Source organism: Zosterops lateralis, assembly GCF_965231275.1.
Source record: "Zosterops lateralis genome assembly, chromosome: Z".
NCBI classification, from domain to species: domain Eukaryota; kingdom Metazoa; phylum Chordata; class Aves; order Passeriformes; family Zosteropidae; genus Zosterops; species Zosterops lateralis.
In genome coordinates, this window is record NC_139800.1 from 33727690 (window position 1) to 33742113 (window position 14424).

General features: G+C 37.0%; 1 protein-coding gene across 1 annotated transcript in view; it reads left to right on the top strand.

The window, feature by feature from the left end:
* The window catches only part of ADAMTSL1 (ADAMTS like 1), a gene marked incomplete at its 5' end in the record, with an annotated part of 171752 nt that overhangs the window by 15564 nt on the left and 141764 nt on the right, over positions 1-14424 (top strand). The window contains one exon of the mRNA XM_083883570.1: positions 11143-11188. Coding sequence (XP_083739696.1) covers positions 11143-11188 — 46 coding nt within the window. The remainder of the gene's footprint in view (positions 1-11142; positions 11189-14424) is intronic.

Genomic DNA, 14424 nt, shown 5'->3' on the forward strand with positions numbered 1-14424 from the left:
TTGTTCATTTCATGGCTGGTTGTGATTCTGCATTCAGCTCAAAATCTGAAATTTCAGAGACAGTAACCGAATTGTAGTCACAACATATCGTTTCCCATACTTAAAAATTTAAGTGACCTTCAATATGTTGCTTTAGTGTAAACATGAACCCAGATGTATCAGGAGATCCTGGGAATCTGAGCAATAGGTGCTTTCTCTCCTCCCTCATGAAAACTGTCTCTGTAGGTTTTCGAGGGTAAATCTTGGGAGGTCCAAATGGTAGTAGTAGTCAAGGTCTTCTGTAATATGTGAGTAAAAGCCATTTCTTCTGGACTCCCTTTGATTCTTGTGCTATTTAGGATGACCCTGAACTTCACCAGTGAAACAGGGAATAACCTCACAAATCAAATGGAACTGGGTTTACACATACACTACCTTACTACTGTTGCATCAGGACACAAACAATGCTTTCTGCCTTAAGAAACCAACCACAAACTATGACCCATTCAGACATGGAAACTTCCAATTTCCAAGATAGGAGGTAGACGGTTAATTAGATGTGTGGCTTTTGATAGCCAGTAGCAATAAATCATAAATAATAACATTTGTCCTGGAAAAAGCACTCAATCAAATATCTGATAGATTTTCATTTGCCCTGGTCTATGCACAATTGTTAATTAAGTAAAGAGTTTAAATTATTATTTTTTCTGCAAAGCAAGCATTTTAAGCTGCTAAGTCAGAGAGGGAGCAGAGTAAAGAAACTCATCAAAGGTTTCCAAATATGCTTGTTCACATGAGTACTTCAAAGCTGATAAGGCTTGACCAAAATGTCTGTCTCTGAGGGACAATTTCTTGGTCATTACAGTTTATCTCATGTATTTGTTGTGTGTAATTTCACTGCAGTTTGAAGGAAGATACAAGGTTCTTCTAGCAAATGAAAACTGCCAACACATTTAGAACAAATTGGAACAAATTAATCCTAAATATTTCTCATCCTGGGAGGAATGTTTAAAATGCCTTATGTCTTTTAGTTCTGTATGAGGTGACTTTCAGAGCATCACATGAATAGAGAGAGCCTAGTGCATCTGCTTTGAAGAAATACAAAGACTGATTGCTCATTCCTAAAGACCACTAATTTATATAGCTAAATAAAGGAAACCAGCTTTCTTTCCAGCTTTTATTTACCAAAGTTATGTTTGTGCTTGTGTTGTTTGTTTTGGGAACATGTTTTTTGTTAGGCCTTCACAGCTGTGATGAAAGAATGGAAAGTGTTAGAGAAAATTCTGTATTCATATGTTTTAAATAGCAAAAATTTCAGGCTAGTGGCTATTTACCAGTACATTTCATTAGAACAACTGTTTCTGATTATGCTAAGGACAATATGATAGTGATATAAATGCGTATGCTGGTGACACAAGCAGACAGGGGTTCTTGGCCCAAGTCAATTGTATGTCTTGGTATCTCATGCTGAGTGACCCATGCTGGGTTACTGCAAGGGCAGAATAAACCCCAGAAAAATAAGGTTTTATTAATTACAGTACCAAAATGCGAAAGATGACACTCTTCATGCTCTTTATTTACATTGATTCTTTATAACTTCTGATATTGTTGTTATTTACACAAAGGTCAGACTCCCTTTATATGTTACAGGGTGCTGTCTCAACTAACTTGAAAGTGAACCTCCCAGACTAATTATATATTAGGTGTAGGGCTAAGTATTTTTATAATTTTAGAGTGTTTTAGTGTTTTGCTTTCAGCTTTTCCTATTTTTTTTTTAATGAACTGCCATGCAGCACTATTCATGAAAACCTGTATAGAGAGCCATAGACCATTCCTATTTTTCTTGAGGGACAAACTACCAACATTTGAGCTTCTATAGGGAACGAAGTTTTATTAGCTATTGGCTTCTTTGGATACAGAGCTTATGGAAATACAGGTAGAGAGTCACTGTAACGTGGACTTTGCCCTCTTGCTTAGAATCCAACTCATGTTTGTTGCAGTCTGTTGATTGCTCAGCACTGCTGGCATTTGTCATCTAGCATAGCAATTGATAATAACTCAAATACCTTCCATATAAGTTTTAATAATTGTCTATATTGATTCAAGCAAACTCAAACAGAATAATAATAAATATCTGAATTAGATATCTGAAATTCACGTGCATTTATTTCCTGTACTGGACTACATTTTCAAAAGAAATTAGAAATTCTCTTACTCATTTGTTCACCCATCCTGATTTAAAAGTATTCTGTGTTTTCTGTAATTGTGCTTACATATGGACAAGTACTACAGTAATAACAATACCATTTTGCTCTGTCTAGGCTCGGCAAAAAGATAATTGTGATTCTTTTTCCTATCATCTTCCAAATTCACCATCACTTTGGTTTAAAGCTAGGCTGCGTGTGGCAGAAGATAAGTGTGTCCTAGAGATTTGCAAATTATTTTTGCTAATAGTAGATAAGTAGTCTATTCTTTAAACTGCTTAGAAATCCTTCATGTTACTGTTACTTCTGTTTATGAAAAAACATGAAGCAGAGAATAATTTGAGTGTACAGCAGAATGCTGAGCTAGTTATGGAGTCCCAAGGTTACTAAATCTGAGCTAAAGGGCCAAAATTTGAGATCATCACCCTTACCTCTGGGAAATAATTTATAAGCTTCTAAATAGAGTGGAGGTTTTCCATCATTAAGTGGGGAGGTTTATGTTTAGTAGCAGAAGAAAGTCAACATTATCATTTTCCTGACAAATTTCCCTTGGTATAAAAGTGTCCGAGATTTAAAAACAAATCAAACCAAAACACTTCAATAGGATAAAACAAACAAAACAGGATACAAATAGGATAAAAAAGTAAAGCACAGATTTAAAAAAAAAAGTTAGAATAGCTTTATTGTCATTTGACTTGGTTCATAAAATAGCAACCAAAACATAACTTTGAAGGTTAGGTTTAATAAAAGAGCTAAATTAGCTAAAATTTGGTCAATTTTATGATGTGTGCATTTTTCATAGAACAGAAAGGGCCTAAAATAAATTAGATTTTTATCATTAAGGAGCAATATTTTTTATTTTTGATCACACATATCATTGATATACAAATCAAACATCAAATGGTTTCTGTTTGTCAGAAAATGATGGAATAGATGCAAAGATGCATGTTATTCATGTTAGTTTGAAGTTTAAAAAGAGAACAAGAAACTGTTAGTAACACTTCTGACTGGCATTGAAAACAGGCTACTTTAAATACTACATATTTGAAAAAATATTGGATTAAGTTTCATCAGTATACAATTTTGAGACCAAAATATTGGCTACTGTTTCTGCTTCACAACTGAATTTAGAATGTAGTCCCAGTGAGAGGTTGTGACCCTTATTTTCAGGCTGCATTCACAGATCTGTCTCAGGGGCTTTGATTCCTAGAGATTCTGAAGTTTTTCACATCTAACACTGATAAAAGGTTCTTTTCAACTGAGTGAAAATTACAGTGGTGCAGTTATGTAGGCTGAGGGTTGCTTCTTTACAGAAGCTAACATACATTACTGTAATCATTGTGTAATGATATAAATGCAATGGTGTTCTATCCTGGCACTACTAAATAAGCTTTTGAAATTAAATCTTAGGCTTTTAAACATTTATGAAATGTTCCTATATTGGTCAAAATGATCAGTTTAAACACTGTGGGGTTTTAGGATTTTGAGAATAAGCCCTTTTCTAGTTTACCATCTGCAGAAGAAAGACCAAAATATTTGTGCACAAATGCTGTGAAAGTTGTTGAATACATCCTCAAAAATAATCACATTCTGTTGAAGCATATCACATCACTCATGAAGAGTACAGTCAATGTCATGAAATTCTTAGGTGACCTGCACTATGAAATTATTTAGGAGGATGTTTGTCATTACATTTCTCATTTGTTTAAAACTGTGCCTGTATACTAGTGTAGTACATTGCTTCCTTCAAAGACCTTCAGGACATCTGAATTGTTGGGGTTTTTCTGCCTCAGTTTCTACATCTAGATGATTTACTCTGTAAAGGACATTCTCCATGATATAGTGTATGATTCCAAATAGCTGGAAGAAATGTTTAGTTACTTTAGTTTGTAGGTCCTTCTGGTTAAGTCTATGCCACCTAGCAGCATTTTAAAAAGCAATTTATTATTCTATTTACTCTGCAATTAGTGAATTCTGTAATTATGGGAATTTTGAAACCATTCTGGTTTCATTTGATGGAGAAACTTTTTCCAATTTTTGAGAGATTAAAGCTCTAACTCTTTCTAATGGTAGAAGCAGCAAGCAGCATTTCTCATATCTGGATCAACATGTCAGCAGTATAGGAAGCTGTAGATTTCAGGCAATGTAAATCAGCATTGTAGTCTGTGGAGTGACTGCTGGTGGTGTTCAGAAAACCAGTTAGATACATTATGCTGCCTGTCCTAATTTCTGACTTCAGTACCTCACTGAAGTATCTAAAATGATAGAAAACTGTTTCCTAGTGTTATTTTCCTATGGAATTCCTTGCTAGACTTGACACAGAGATGTTATGTTTGGTGTTGAGTGAAAAACTGGTGTGTAGTAGAATGAACAGTACTCAGCTTTGTACTTGCAGGTGAGTGACGGATATGCTCTCCATAAATGCATCTCTCCGTTGAGAAGTAGCCTACCAAACAAAAACGTCTGTGAAGCCCTTACTCAGACGATACACTGTCCGTATGTCCAGGTTCACTGGAAGAGCTCTTGGCTATTCATAAATATTTCATAAATAAATCTGTTCCTGGATTGAATTTAATTTAAAATAAATCAGTCAGACCTTTGCATAATGTAGAGAGCTTTGTAAGCCTTAATTCCTGTAAGAAACTTAAGATGCGATTCTCTGAAGACCCAAGCACTAGATTGTACATGAGAAATTTCAGTGGAGGTGGGCTAACACATGTGATTTAGATGTTGGTGCAACTTTCCTCAGAGAATGGAGAACTTGCGATCCTGTTCAGCATGTTAGTTTTATAAAGACTAGCTGCAAAATCTGCATCCTCCTCCAATTTCTAGAATGTTCAGCTTTGGGGTGTTCATATTTTTGGGCCTGCATTATGTTCTATATGGTATATTTGTCATACAGCACAACAGGTGAGATTTTATATTGTAGTTATTTGTACTTGGGTTGTGAAGAGACCTCTCATCCTTGTTTTACTGAAAGGTGTCGCAGTGCACCTCCTCGCCCGGCCAGCCCCGGCGCACTGAACAGCCTCGTGTCCCGTGGGGTCTTGGCCCACGCTCCACTCAAGGGCAATCACAATAGGGTCGGTAAATGAGAGAAGGGACTCTCATGGAGGTGGAACAGGGGAAAACTTTATTCTCCGTCCGGAGCCTCGGAACGAGAGACCCCGAGCTGACCAGAACATGCACTTTTATCCCAGGCTAACCCAGGGGAGGGGACGAACAGCACAGCCAATGAGGATGTAACAAGGAGTGGCAAACATGTGAACAAAACCAATCATCAGAAATGGGGAGGAGAGAGGGTCAGGACCCAGCCAATCCCTAGGCCCAGGCCTCAGGGTGATTGGCATGGGGGGGTAGGGGTGATGGAAAGGATGGGTGGCGGGAAAAGCTGGCCAATGGAGAGTTGTCTCCAAGGGCTGGCAGAGGGAAATGTATCAACTGTATGCTTAAAATAGTCAGGGGGGGAATAAACAACAAAATGGAAGCCAGGGGAAAGAAACTTGGAGGCCATTTTGAACTGGGGTACATAAAACTATAAAGTACATAAAACTCAAAAACACCCACAGAAAGGCTTTTTTTTTTTTTTTCCCTAATTTTTGCTTTGCTGCCTTTCTTGCATAGTGAAAAACATTGACAATTGTAATTACTTTCTGTATATCTGCAATACATGTTATATGTGCAAATCTAAAGGCACTTCTCAAAATATTCTTAAGAAAATAAAAAATACTGAAGTGATGAAAACATATGTGAGACTAACTGCTGAAAATTAACAGTATCCTGAAAGCACTCTGACAGGGTGGTTTTTTTGTATTTTCCATTTTTTCTTAAATTGGATCTAGGTTATTTTAAGTGGACTAGCCAGTCATATTTTTCTGAGTTTATGAAGGGTTATTTAATGCCAGTGGTTACTTAGAAAACAACAATCAGTGACTTGGAATGAGACAAAGAAAAACTTGGAAATAAAAATTTACCAGAAGGATACTGTGCCAACTCTATTAAAATCTTTGTGAAATTCTATACGAAATTCTATCTTTGCGAAGTCAATGAGATCACTGGCCTTGTTACCTAAGGAAACTTAGTTAAACATAACTTTGCCCTTGAGAATCCACCTTGAACAGAGGTGTTTCACCCCGCTAATTATTTTCATGACCTGCATCTGCTTTCACAGCTCAGGTTCTGTTTGCTGCAGGGGACACAGACCTGAACACAACACTCCAGATGGGGTCTCATGAGAGCATACTGGAGGGAGACAATCATATCACTAGACCTGGTTGCCGTGCTTCCCTTTCTGCAGCCCAAAATAAAACTGGCTTTCTGGGCTGCAAGTGCACATTGTCAGCTCATATTTAATTTTTCATCCACCAGTATCCCCAAACCCTTCTCTGCTCTTAGCCAATTCATCACTCAGTCTATATTTATAGTGGAGATTGCTGCCATACAGGATCTCGTGCTTGTCCTTGTTGAGCCTTATGAGGTGCACATGTTACCATTGATGCTAAATATAATAACATCATTTCCATCAGAATTATTGATTGCCTAATACCAAGGTTGTGAAAAACGTTATTTATGAAAAAAGTTGGTCTTTCATGGCCGAAGATTAGTACACATGTTTTTGTTTGCCTTCTGTTTTTCTGGATGTAGTGACCCAAGTCAGTATTTTGCTTCCTGGTTGTTTGCTTTTTTTGTCTGCAGAAGAAAGAATATTCTTATGATCTGTAACTAAATTTGCCAGGGAAATTTGGCTTGTGCATCCATGCCCACTTTTCTTGTCTCAAAGTTAACTATTTACATAACTCTTCTTGTATTTTACATTTCAACATACAGGAACTTGTAGAAAACAGTCTTCTAAACACTGAGAATCAAAGATTTCTACAGATGCATGGCAAAATATACCAGTACATCTCAAGAACTTACTGTGTCAGGCAAAGTGCTTGTGAACAAAAGTATATGGAAAATCTTTTTAAATTTATGCAAATTATTGTCAATTGAATGATTTATAGTTTAGCAGATCCACCTAAATAGTTTCAAAAAGTGAACTCCTTAAAGTCAACACAGTCCTGATGCATTTTTCTTGTTCATAACAATTTGGTGTTCAGGGCCTTCCTTCTCATTTCCTTTACAGGAAAAGGGGTACACTGGAAGAGTAAAAGAGATTGACTCTTCCTCAGAGAAGCACAAACACAGAAATTGTATTGAGGATGACAGGGGGTCATAACACTGTGCCACATTTGAGAAAGAGGTGAGAGCAACAGAGTGAAGAAAGGGAGATGCAAGATGGTGTTACCTCTGCATGTGTGGCTTAATGCCATAGCCTGCCTAAGATCTTGTGGGAAAAGACAGACCCACAGCATACTTATCTCACAAGTACAATACAGAAACCCTAATGTGTCCCAGAAAAGTGGCTATCAAGGGCTGTGAAAATAAAGTAATGGAGATTATTCAACAATGCATCAACTTCCAAACCCCGTAGTGAACAGCTGCATCAAAATTCATATGCACAAAAATAACCCACCCATGGCTCACAGTTGCTTGTTTATGTGCAGACTTGTTTCTAAAGAAAAGCAATTCAAACTCTGATGACTGCTGAGAGTGGCAGGAGTTGATGAGGTCCTCCTCTGAAAATCTCTTTCATAGGCTTTGGTAATTACAGATAAAGGCAACTTTGGCAGGGGGATGCTATTCTTTCTGGCATGGATTTTTGCAAGGCTTCTAACTCTAGCTGAGCACAAATACTCATCTACTTGAGGCCTTTGAGGGGGGGGACTTGAACTAAGTCCCTCTACAAACTGGAGCCTGGAGAAATAAATACCAGGGGTTTGGGTTGTTTACATTAAGAGAAATGAATATTTTAATATATTAGAAGTTGTTAACCTCTTTCAGAAGCTTTACTGGAAACAAGTAACTAAGTTTAAGGAATGAAACATGATTCCCAACAGCTTGCTTTTCTTTCATATTCACATGATAATAATTCTCTGTCAAGCCAAACCCTCCAGCTACCTTTTCCACTGAAAAATCCTCAGCAGTGTAGATAGCAGAGAAGGCTAGAAGTACTTCTTACTTCTCTGTGCCCTTCAAGGTGAACTTGGCATTTGAGTTGACTTCCGAGTTTTCCTACTGACTGTGTTTACTACTTGTTGGTAGGAGTTGTCATTTATATCCTGCAGAGATCAGAGGATAAATGATGACTGTATCTCACAACATGGGCTCACTAAACTGCAATGATCCTTCCTTGCATCTTAAAGACTCAGTGCTGTGGAATTCTGCAAAGTGTCCGTGCTGAGATATGTGTGCAAATCCCATGAGTTTGAATTCCAAAACAGTTACTTGTGGTTAAGAGAATCTGGAATACCATCCTGAGGCAAGATAGATCTGAAACACAAACTACTATGTGAATGTATTGTGAAAATATATCATCTAAGGCTGAAAGCTTTTTACCTGCTTTTGGCTGATGGGTGACAAGAGAGAAACTAATGAGTTTAAACAACCAAACTCCAAAGTATGGTCTTGCTGAATAAATAAGAGGAATTTTCCAAGAGTATTTCCTAGTCTTCATGAATCATGAGAGCTCTAGCTGCATCCAGAATTGAAAATTTTATCTGAACACTTCTGGCTATTAGCCACAAGAAGAAAAATGGAAGAAAAGAATGGTATAATTGTTTTGTCATATGCCTAATGAAAGAACCTATTATTTTCCCTAATTCAGAGAATAAGTGAAAAGTAAGTGAGTTTTTATATTTCAAAACAGATAATTTGAAGAAACCATGAAAAGAGGAAGAAACTCAGAGGTGACTGATAGAAAGGAAGCTAAAATTTTCCTGCAAGTTCAGTGGTTCTAAGATTAATGAGTTACAGTAATTGAAACTGTGCTAATAGTGAGTCTGTGTGAAGCAAAGTAATGTCTGACAGGTTGTGTGGCATTTCGGAGAGACACATGGGGCAGGTATCAAGCTCTATGAACAAGCTACTCAGTGTGGTAAATGAGGCCTGCACTAGGGCTGCCTGCATTCTGCATAATATATTTTTTATTTGCTATCTATCATTAGCAAAGTATGTTTATTGAATGCAATATGAACAGGTTTCCACACTATTTTTCCAAGCTTGCCTATATTGCTTAGGAATTACTGGAATAGTGTGTGTGTGAGAGGTTGTTGCTTGGGTATTTTGTTGTTGATGTTAGGTCTTTTAGTTAAGTTTTTCAGTTCATAGTCTATTATGAATACAATTTTATTATTATACTGCCAAAAGCATATTTTTTCTACTGCTAGATACTCTGTGCACATTTTTCATTTCTGTGCATGGTTGTAAAGATCAGAATTCACTGGGCTTAAATATATAAGGCTACAAAGTCATTGAATTAGTGATAGCAATTAGTGATATTTCCGTATGTTTTTAATATAATTTCATATGCCAAATGCTACACAACAGAATGAGTTATCTTTCAAATTAGACTTATTCTGAAAATGTGATGAGGTTTATTGTTTTTCTCCTCTTGTGATTGTTTAAAAAACTGTGATATGTAAATGACTACTGGATGAAATTCATTATTAAGTCTTGTGGATCATGAAGACAGAGAGGATGAGCTCAATAACTTAAAGGAAGCTTGTTCCATTTATTTTGGAGTTAACTCATTATGGGAAAATTTCTCTGCTTTAAAAAAAAAAAAAAAAGAAAAAGTGAAAAATCAGTGCAGATGCTGCGTCCTTCCCCTTGGATAGTTAAAAATGGTTTGGATTTTAAAAATCAGACTTGGCAGACATTTATTCCTGAAGGAATGTGTGCTTATTAAGTCCTAGCCAAAAAAAAAGAAGGGGAGGAGTGGGGGAAGCTGTGAAATTAAGAAATCTAAAATGTTAGGAATTCTGTTCTTTTTGAAGGATTCATTTTAAAAGCCAAATCCTGCATTTTGATTTGCATGATGGCCTCATGCCTCATACTCATGCCTCAGAGTGTGCTGTCTGAACTCATAAAATACATGAAATTTTATGTAAGGTCAGAGGTTCAGAGTACGTGCTGCTGAGTGCTAAAAACGTATCTGGCTGTTGACCTTTCTTTTGGGAGCTCTGCCAGCATCAGGGTTAGTATAGGCCTGCTGTGGGATAAGAGGAGAACCATGGAGAGCACACATCAGGGTATGTGCTGTCCTTGACCTCACAGGACCCAGCTGCTCTTTGAATGCTGTTCTGCACCAGTGAATTGAGAGGAAACTTTATGCTCTCCTTCTTCCCTATCAAATTGAGAAAAAACTATGTCATGCTAGCCTGAAAGAAGATAAATGTAAACTGAAGGAGAGTAGATTTATGTTAAATATTATGAAGAATTTTTTACTGTGGGAGTGGTGAGGCACTGAAATAAGTTGCCAGGAGAAGCTTTGGATTTCCATCTCCAAAAGTGTTCAAGGCCAGGTTAAGTGGGGCTCTGAGCAATCTGATCTGGTGGAAGGTGTCCTTGTCAATGGCAGCGGGATTGGAAGTAGATAGCCCCTTGCAACCTAAACTGTACTATGAATTCATGCTGCTGCAGGCGTAATTCCTTCATTCCCATGCCCAGTTGTTCTCAGAAGACAAAGCCTGCCAGCTCAGACCGTGCCAGTGCTAGAGTGTGTGCTCAAGTAGACACAGAGCTTTGACCTTGTAAAATCATTAGGAATTGCTTGGAGACATGACACATGATTCATGTCATTCAGATGTTGTTTTCCAGCTGAGTTCTGTATTTTCACTTCTAATCTCCTTTACAAGCTGATGCTACCTTCTAGAAAGTTATTTTTGAAGCAAAGTTAGGAAACTAAGGAGTTGTAGATTTCATACCTCAACAGGGACAGATAACCCGTTACTTTGGGAAAGAGGGTTGGTGGGGGAAATAGTGATTAGAGATATATATGGGAAAGTAAACATTATGTGTTGGCCTTTTATATTCAGCTATTAACGTTTTTGGGTTTGTTTTTAATTTTTGAACACAGGACCTGCGAAGGGCGAAACATCCGGTACAGGACATGCAGCAATGTGGTAAGTGAAGTATAGCTTTTGATGTGATACAGATCATCACATATGATAATCATATCCATAGTACTGCAAATAGTTTGTTAAAGTGATAGTGAGAATATTGTAGCTATCTAAACTACTTTCATACCACAGGACTACAGAACCACAGGCAAACCTTTGTTGGTTTCTTGAAAAATGTAGAGCTTGCAGCGTAGCCTGATGCTAAAACGGTCTGGAAGAGATTGCAGCCACAGCCACCATAAACAGAGAGTCAATGGAACTTCAGAATTCCTTTTTACAACCTCCCTTGCAGAATCAAGACATTTTGTGTTCCCAATAGTACTTTGATAACCAGCTGGTTCACGTTGGGTAGTCTGTCAGGCTGGAGGATTAAGCTGTTAAGAACTGAAGACAAGTTAGTAGAAGATACGTGATCCTATGATTCTATATATTTCTGTTCACTTGTGCCCTCACAGCATTTTAGATTTTTTGTGTGTCTTAGAAAAGCAGTTTTACATAGCCTGTACCAGTGTTTTAGCATTTCCGAAGGCTCTTGCAGCTTTTCTTTATATGTGGCAAATACAGTTTTCAATACAATAAAGTATGAAATTTCAACTTCTTTCTCAACAAAGTGGAAGTGTGTTTTCACTGGTGAAAATTGAAATTGAGGCTTTCATATGGAAAGTTTTATTGGGTGCCAAGAATAGTAAAGGCTCTCAAGTTACATGGAGAAATGTCAGTTTTACCAGTAAAGATGGAAAATGAAATCAAACGTACACCAGGCCAAGCTTTCTCATGCCTGATAGAGACATAATCAGGAGCCTTTCAATGCATGCTTTGTTTAAATAAGTTTAAAAGTTTAACTTAAAAAAAAAGAATATATTTGCTCATATTTAGCTTATCTTTTCTTCAATAGCCCACAGTTTATAACGAAAGAAACTCCTTCTGAGTTAGAGTCTCCTATGCAGTAAGAGTTCGCTCAGTTCTTTAAGAGTTGGGTTTTGATAGTCCCAGTGAGCCCCTTCCAATTCAGGGGCTTTAATTCTGTGATTCCTCTGAAATTTGTTCTCATTGTATCATTTGAGTTCCTGAAATGTCTCTTCAGTCTAGCCTATGTCTCTTCAATCTAGCCTTCACCTTCCCTAGCTGACAGCAATTTGTGTAGTTAATAAATAGATTTTCTGGCAGATTAGCAGTCCAATTTTCTCCTGAAGAACTTAGGCTACACCACACCTGTGTAAGGAATGGGAAGTTTGATTTGTGCTAGTCAAGTTGCAGGCCATAGCTCTGCTATATTACACACACACACACACACACACACACACACAAAAAAAAAAAAAAAAAAAAAAGATACTGTTTGTTAAAGGCTAATTGGACTACAATAAATTCAATCCATTGCATGCACATTATGACCCTTTCTGTGTCTGGCGTGCCTTTGTGTATGTTAAAATCAGTGAGACACAGTACATCCTGCTCTGCTGCCAATAGATATTCCCGGATCACTCTGATGAAGAGCTGGGCCTTTAACTGAGTTGCAACCCTTATTGTGCAATCACTGGGTTTCCCAGATAAGGAATATTTCTTTAGATGTTCTTTTTAGCTTATGTTGTGCTTTGCAAATGTGCACCTCAAGAGTTTTCCTTCAAAATAAAACCCTGCATGGTTTTGTCAGGCATATCTTGTATATCTTTACACATCTTGTATTTGTCAATACCAGCTCCAGCAGTGAGGCATATAGCTGCAGAACTCAATTATTTCATACCAAATAATTCGAAATTAAGCCTTCAAGCTTTCAGCTGAAATCAGTGACAGTTCTTCTGCTGAAACATGAAGACCTGGGACTGCTTTTACGATTTCAAACCATTTTTGGGGGAACCATAAAGAATGGGTTGTGCAGTGTAAATCTAAAGCTATTTATGAACCCCAGACTTGCATCTCTAAAATCCATTCTGTTACTGAATTGTGCAGCTGTAACACTAAAATACTCTTTGTCTCTTTCAAAATGATAAAAAAAGTATTAAACCATGTACTTTGTTGTTAATGAAGTCTACTCTTTTGTCTCCACAATCCAAGCCTGCATACACACAAACTGGATCTTGAAAACAACTGATTAGGCTCATAGCTTATTGTGAAATTCTGCACTAGAAAAGGTCCACAATACTGTGTGTATTTTTGTTAACTCACATTTTGCATTCAGAGATTTCATCCAAAAAGACACTGAAAATCCAGAGGATGGAAATTCCAGGCTTATGAGACGTACATTTTCATCTGTTACATGACAATCTTTGAAGGCAAAAAAGATCAAATCCTCCCATTCCAAGCTTCCATTACCACTATCTTATGCATAGCTTGAGCAATGATGTTCATAAAATAATCAGTGTTTTTATTTTCTTTAAGCTGTCTTTCAGTGAACTGACGTGTTTTTTTAATGACCATCCTCTTGCAGGAAAAGATGGGTAGTCACATATACTAAAAACAAATTACTTGAAATGTGAAATTGGAGAATTGAAGGAATAGTTTTGGAGTCTAGCAGTGAACACATTTTATAGGCACTATCATTTGCAAGATTTTGCTACAGCTGGTTTTAATTAATCCTGAAATTAAATTACAAGGGGAGAAAATGAGATAAGGAAAAAGAGAGGCAAGGGGGAAAAGTGGCCTGCCTGTTTTCCCAGTGACCAATATTAATTATTCCAGAGGTGCTGAATAATTTTGCATAATAAATACTGTAGGAAACACTGGTTTTGCTGTCTATAAAGCTTCTGAACTATCCTTAAAAGAATAAATCCAGACCAGTATATTTGCCACTTGCACTGCCTGTTATTGATCAGAAGCTGGAAAGATTGTGGGTATGAAGCCACATGTGTAAATAGTAAAAGAAGGAATGAGAGAATCTGAAGATGATTTAGGATTGAATTGCATCTGCTTTTTTTCTTCTTACTATTCACAAACTTAAGCATATTTCCAGCCATTTTAGAATATAATCATGGGAGAGAGAGAGAGAGAGGGAGTAATTTGTTTTTCTTTAGAAAATCACTCTGAATGCAATGAAAACATGTTTTTGCAACTATCTGGATTGTTATACTGAACATTATGCAAAATAAACAAATATAATTCCAAAGTCTAAGTAATTTTCTTTTTACTTGTTCTCTCTCTCGCTCTTTTTTTTTTTTTTTTTTTTTTTTTTTTTTTTTCCCAAGCTAGCACATTCTCTTTTTCTTCTTCTATGTGCATTCTTGGTTGCCAAGTGCTCTCCAGCT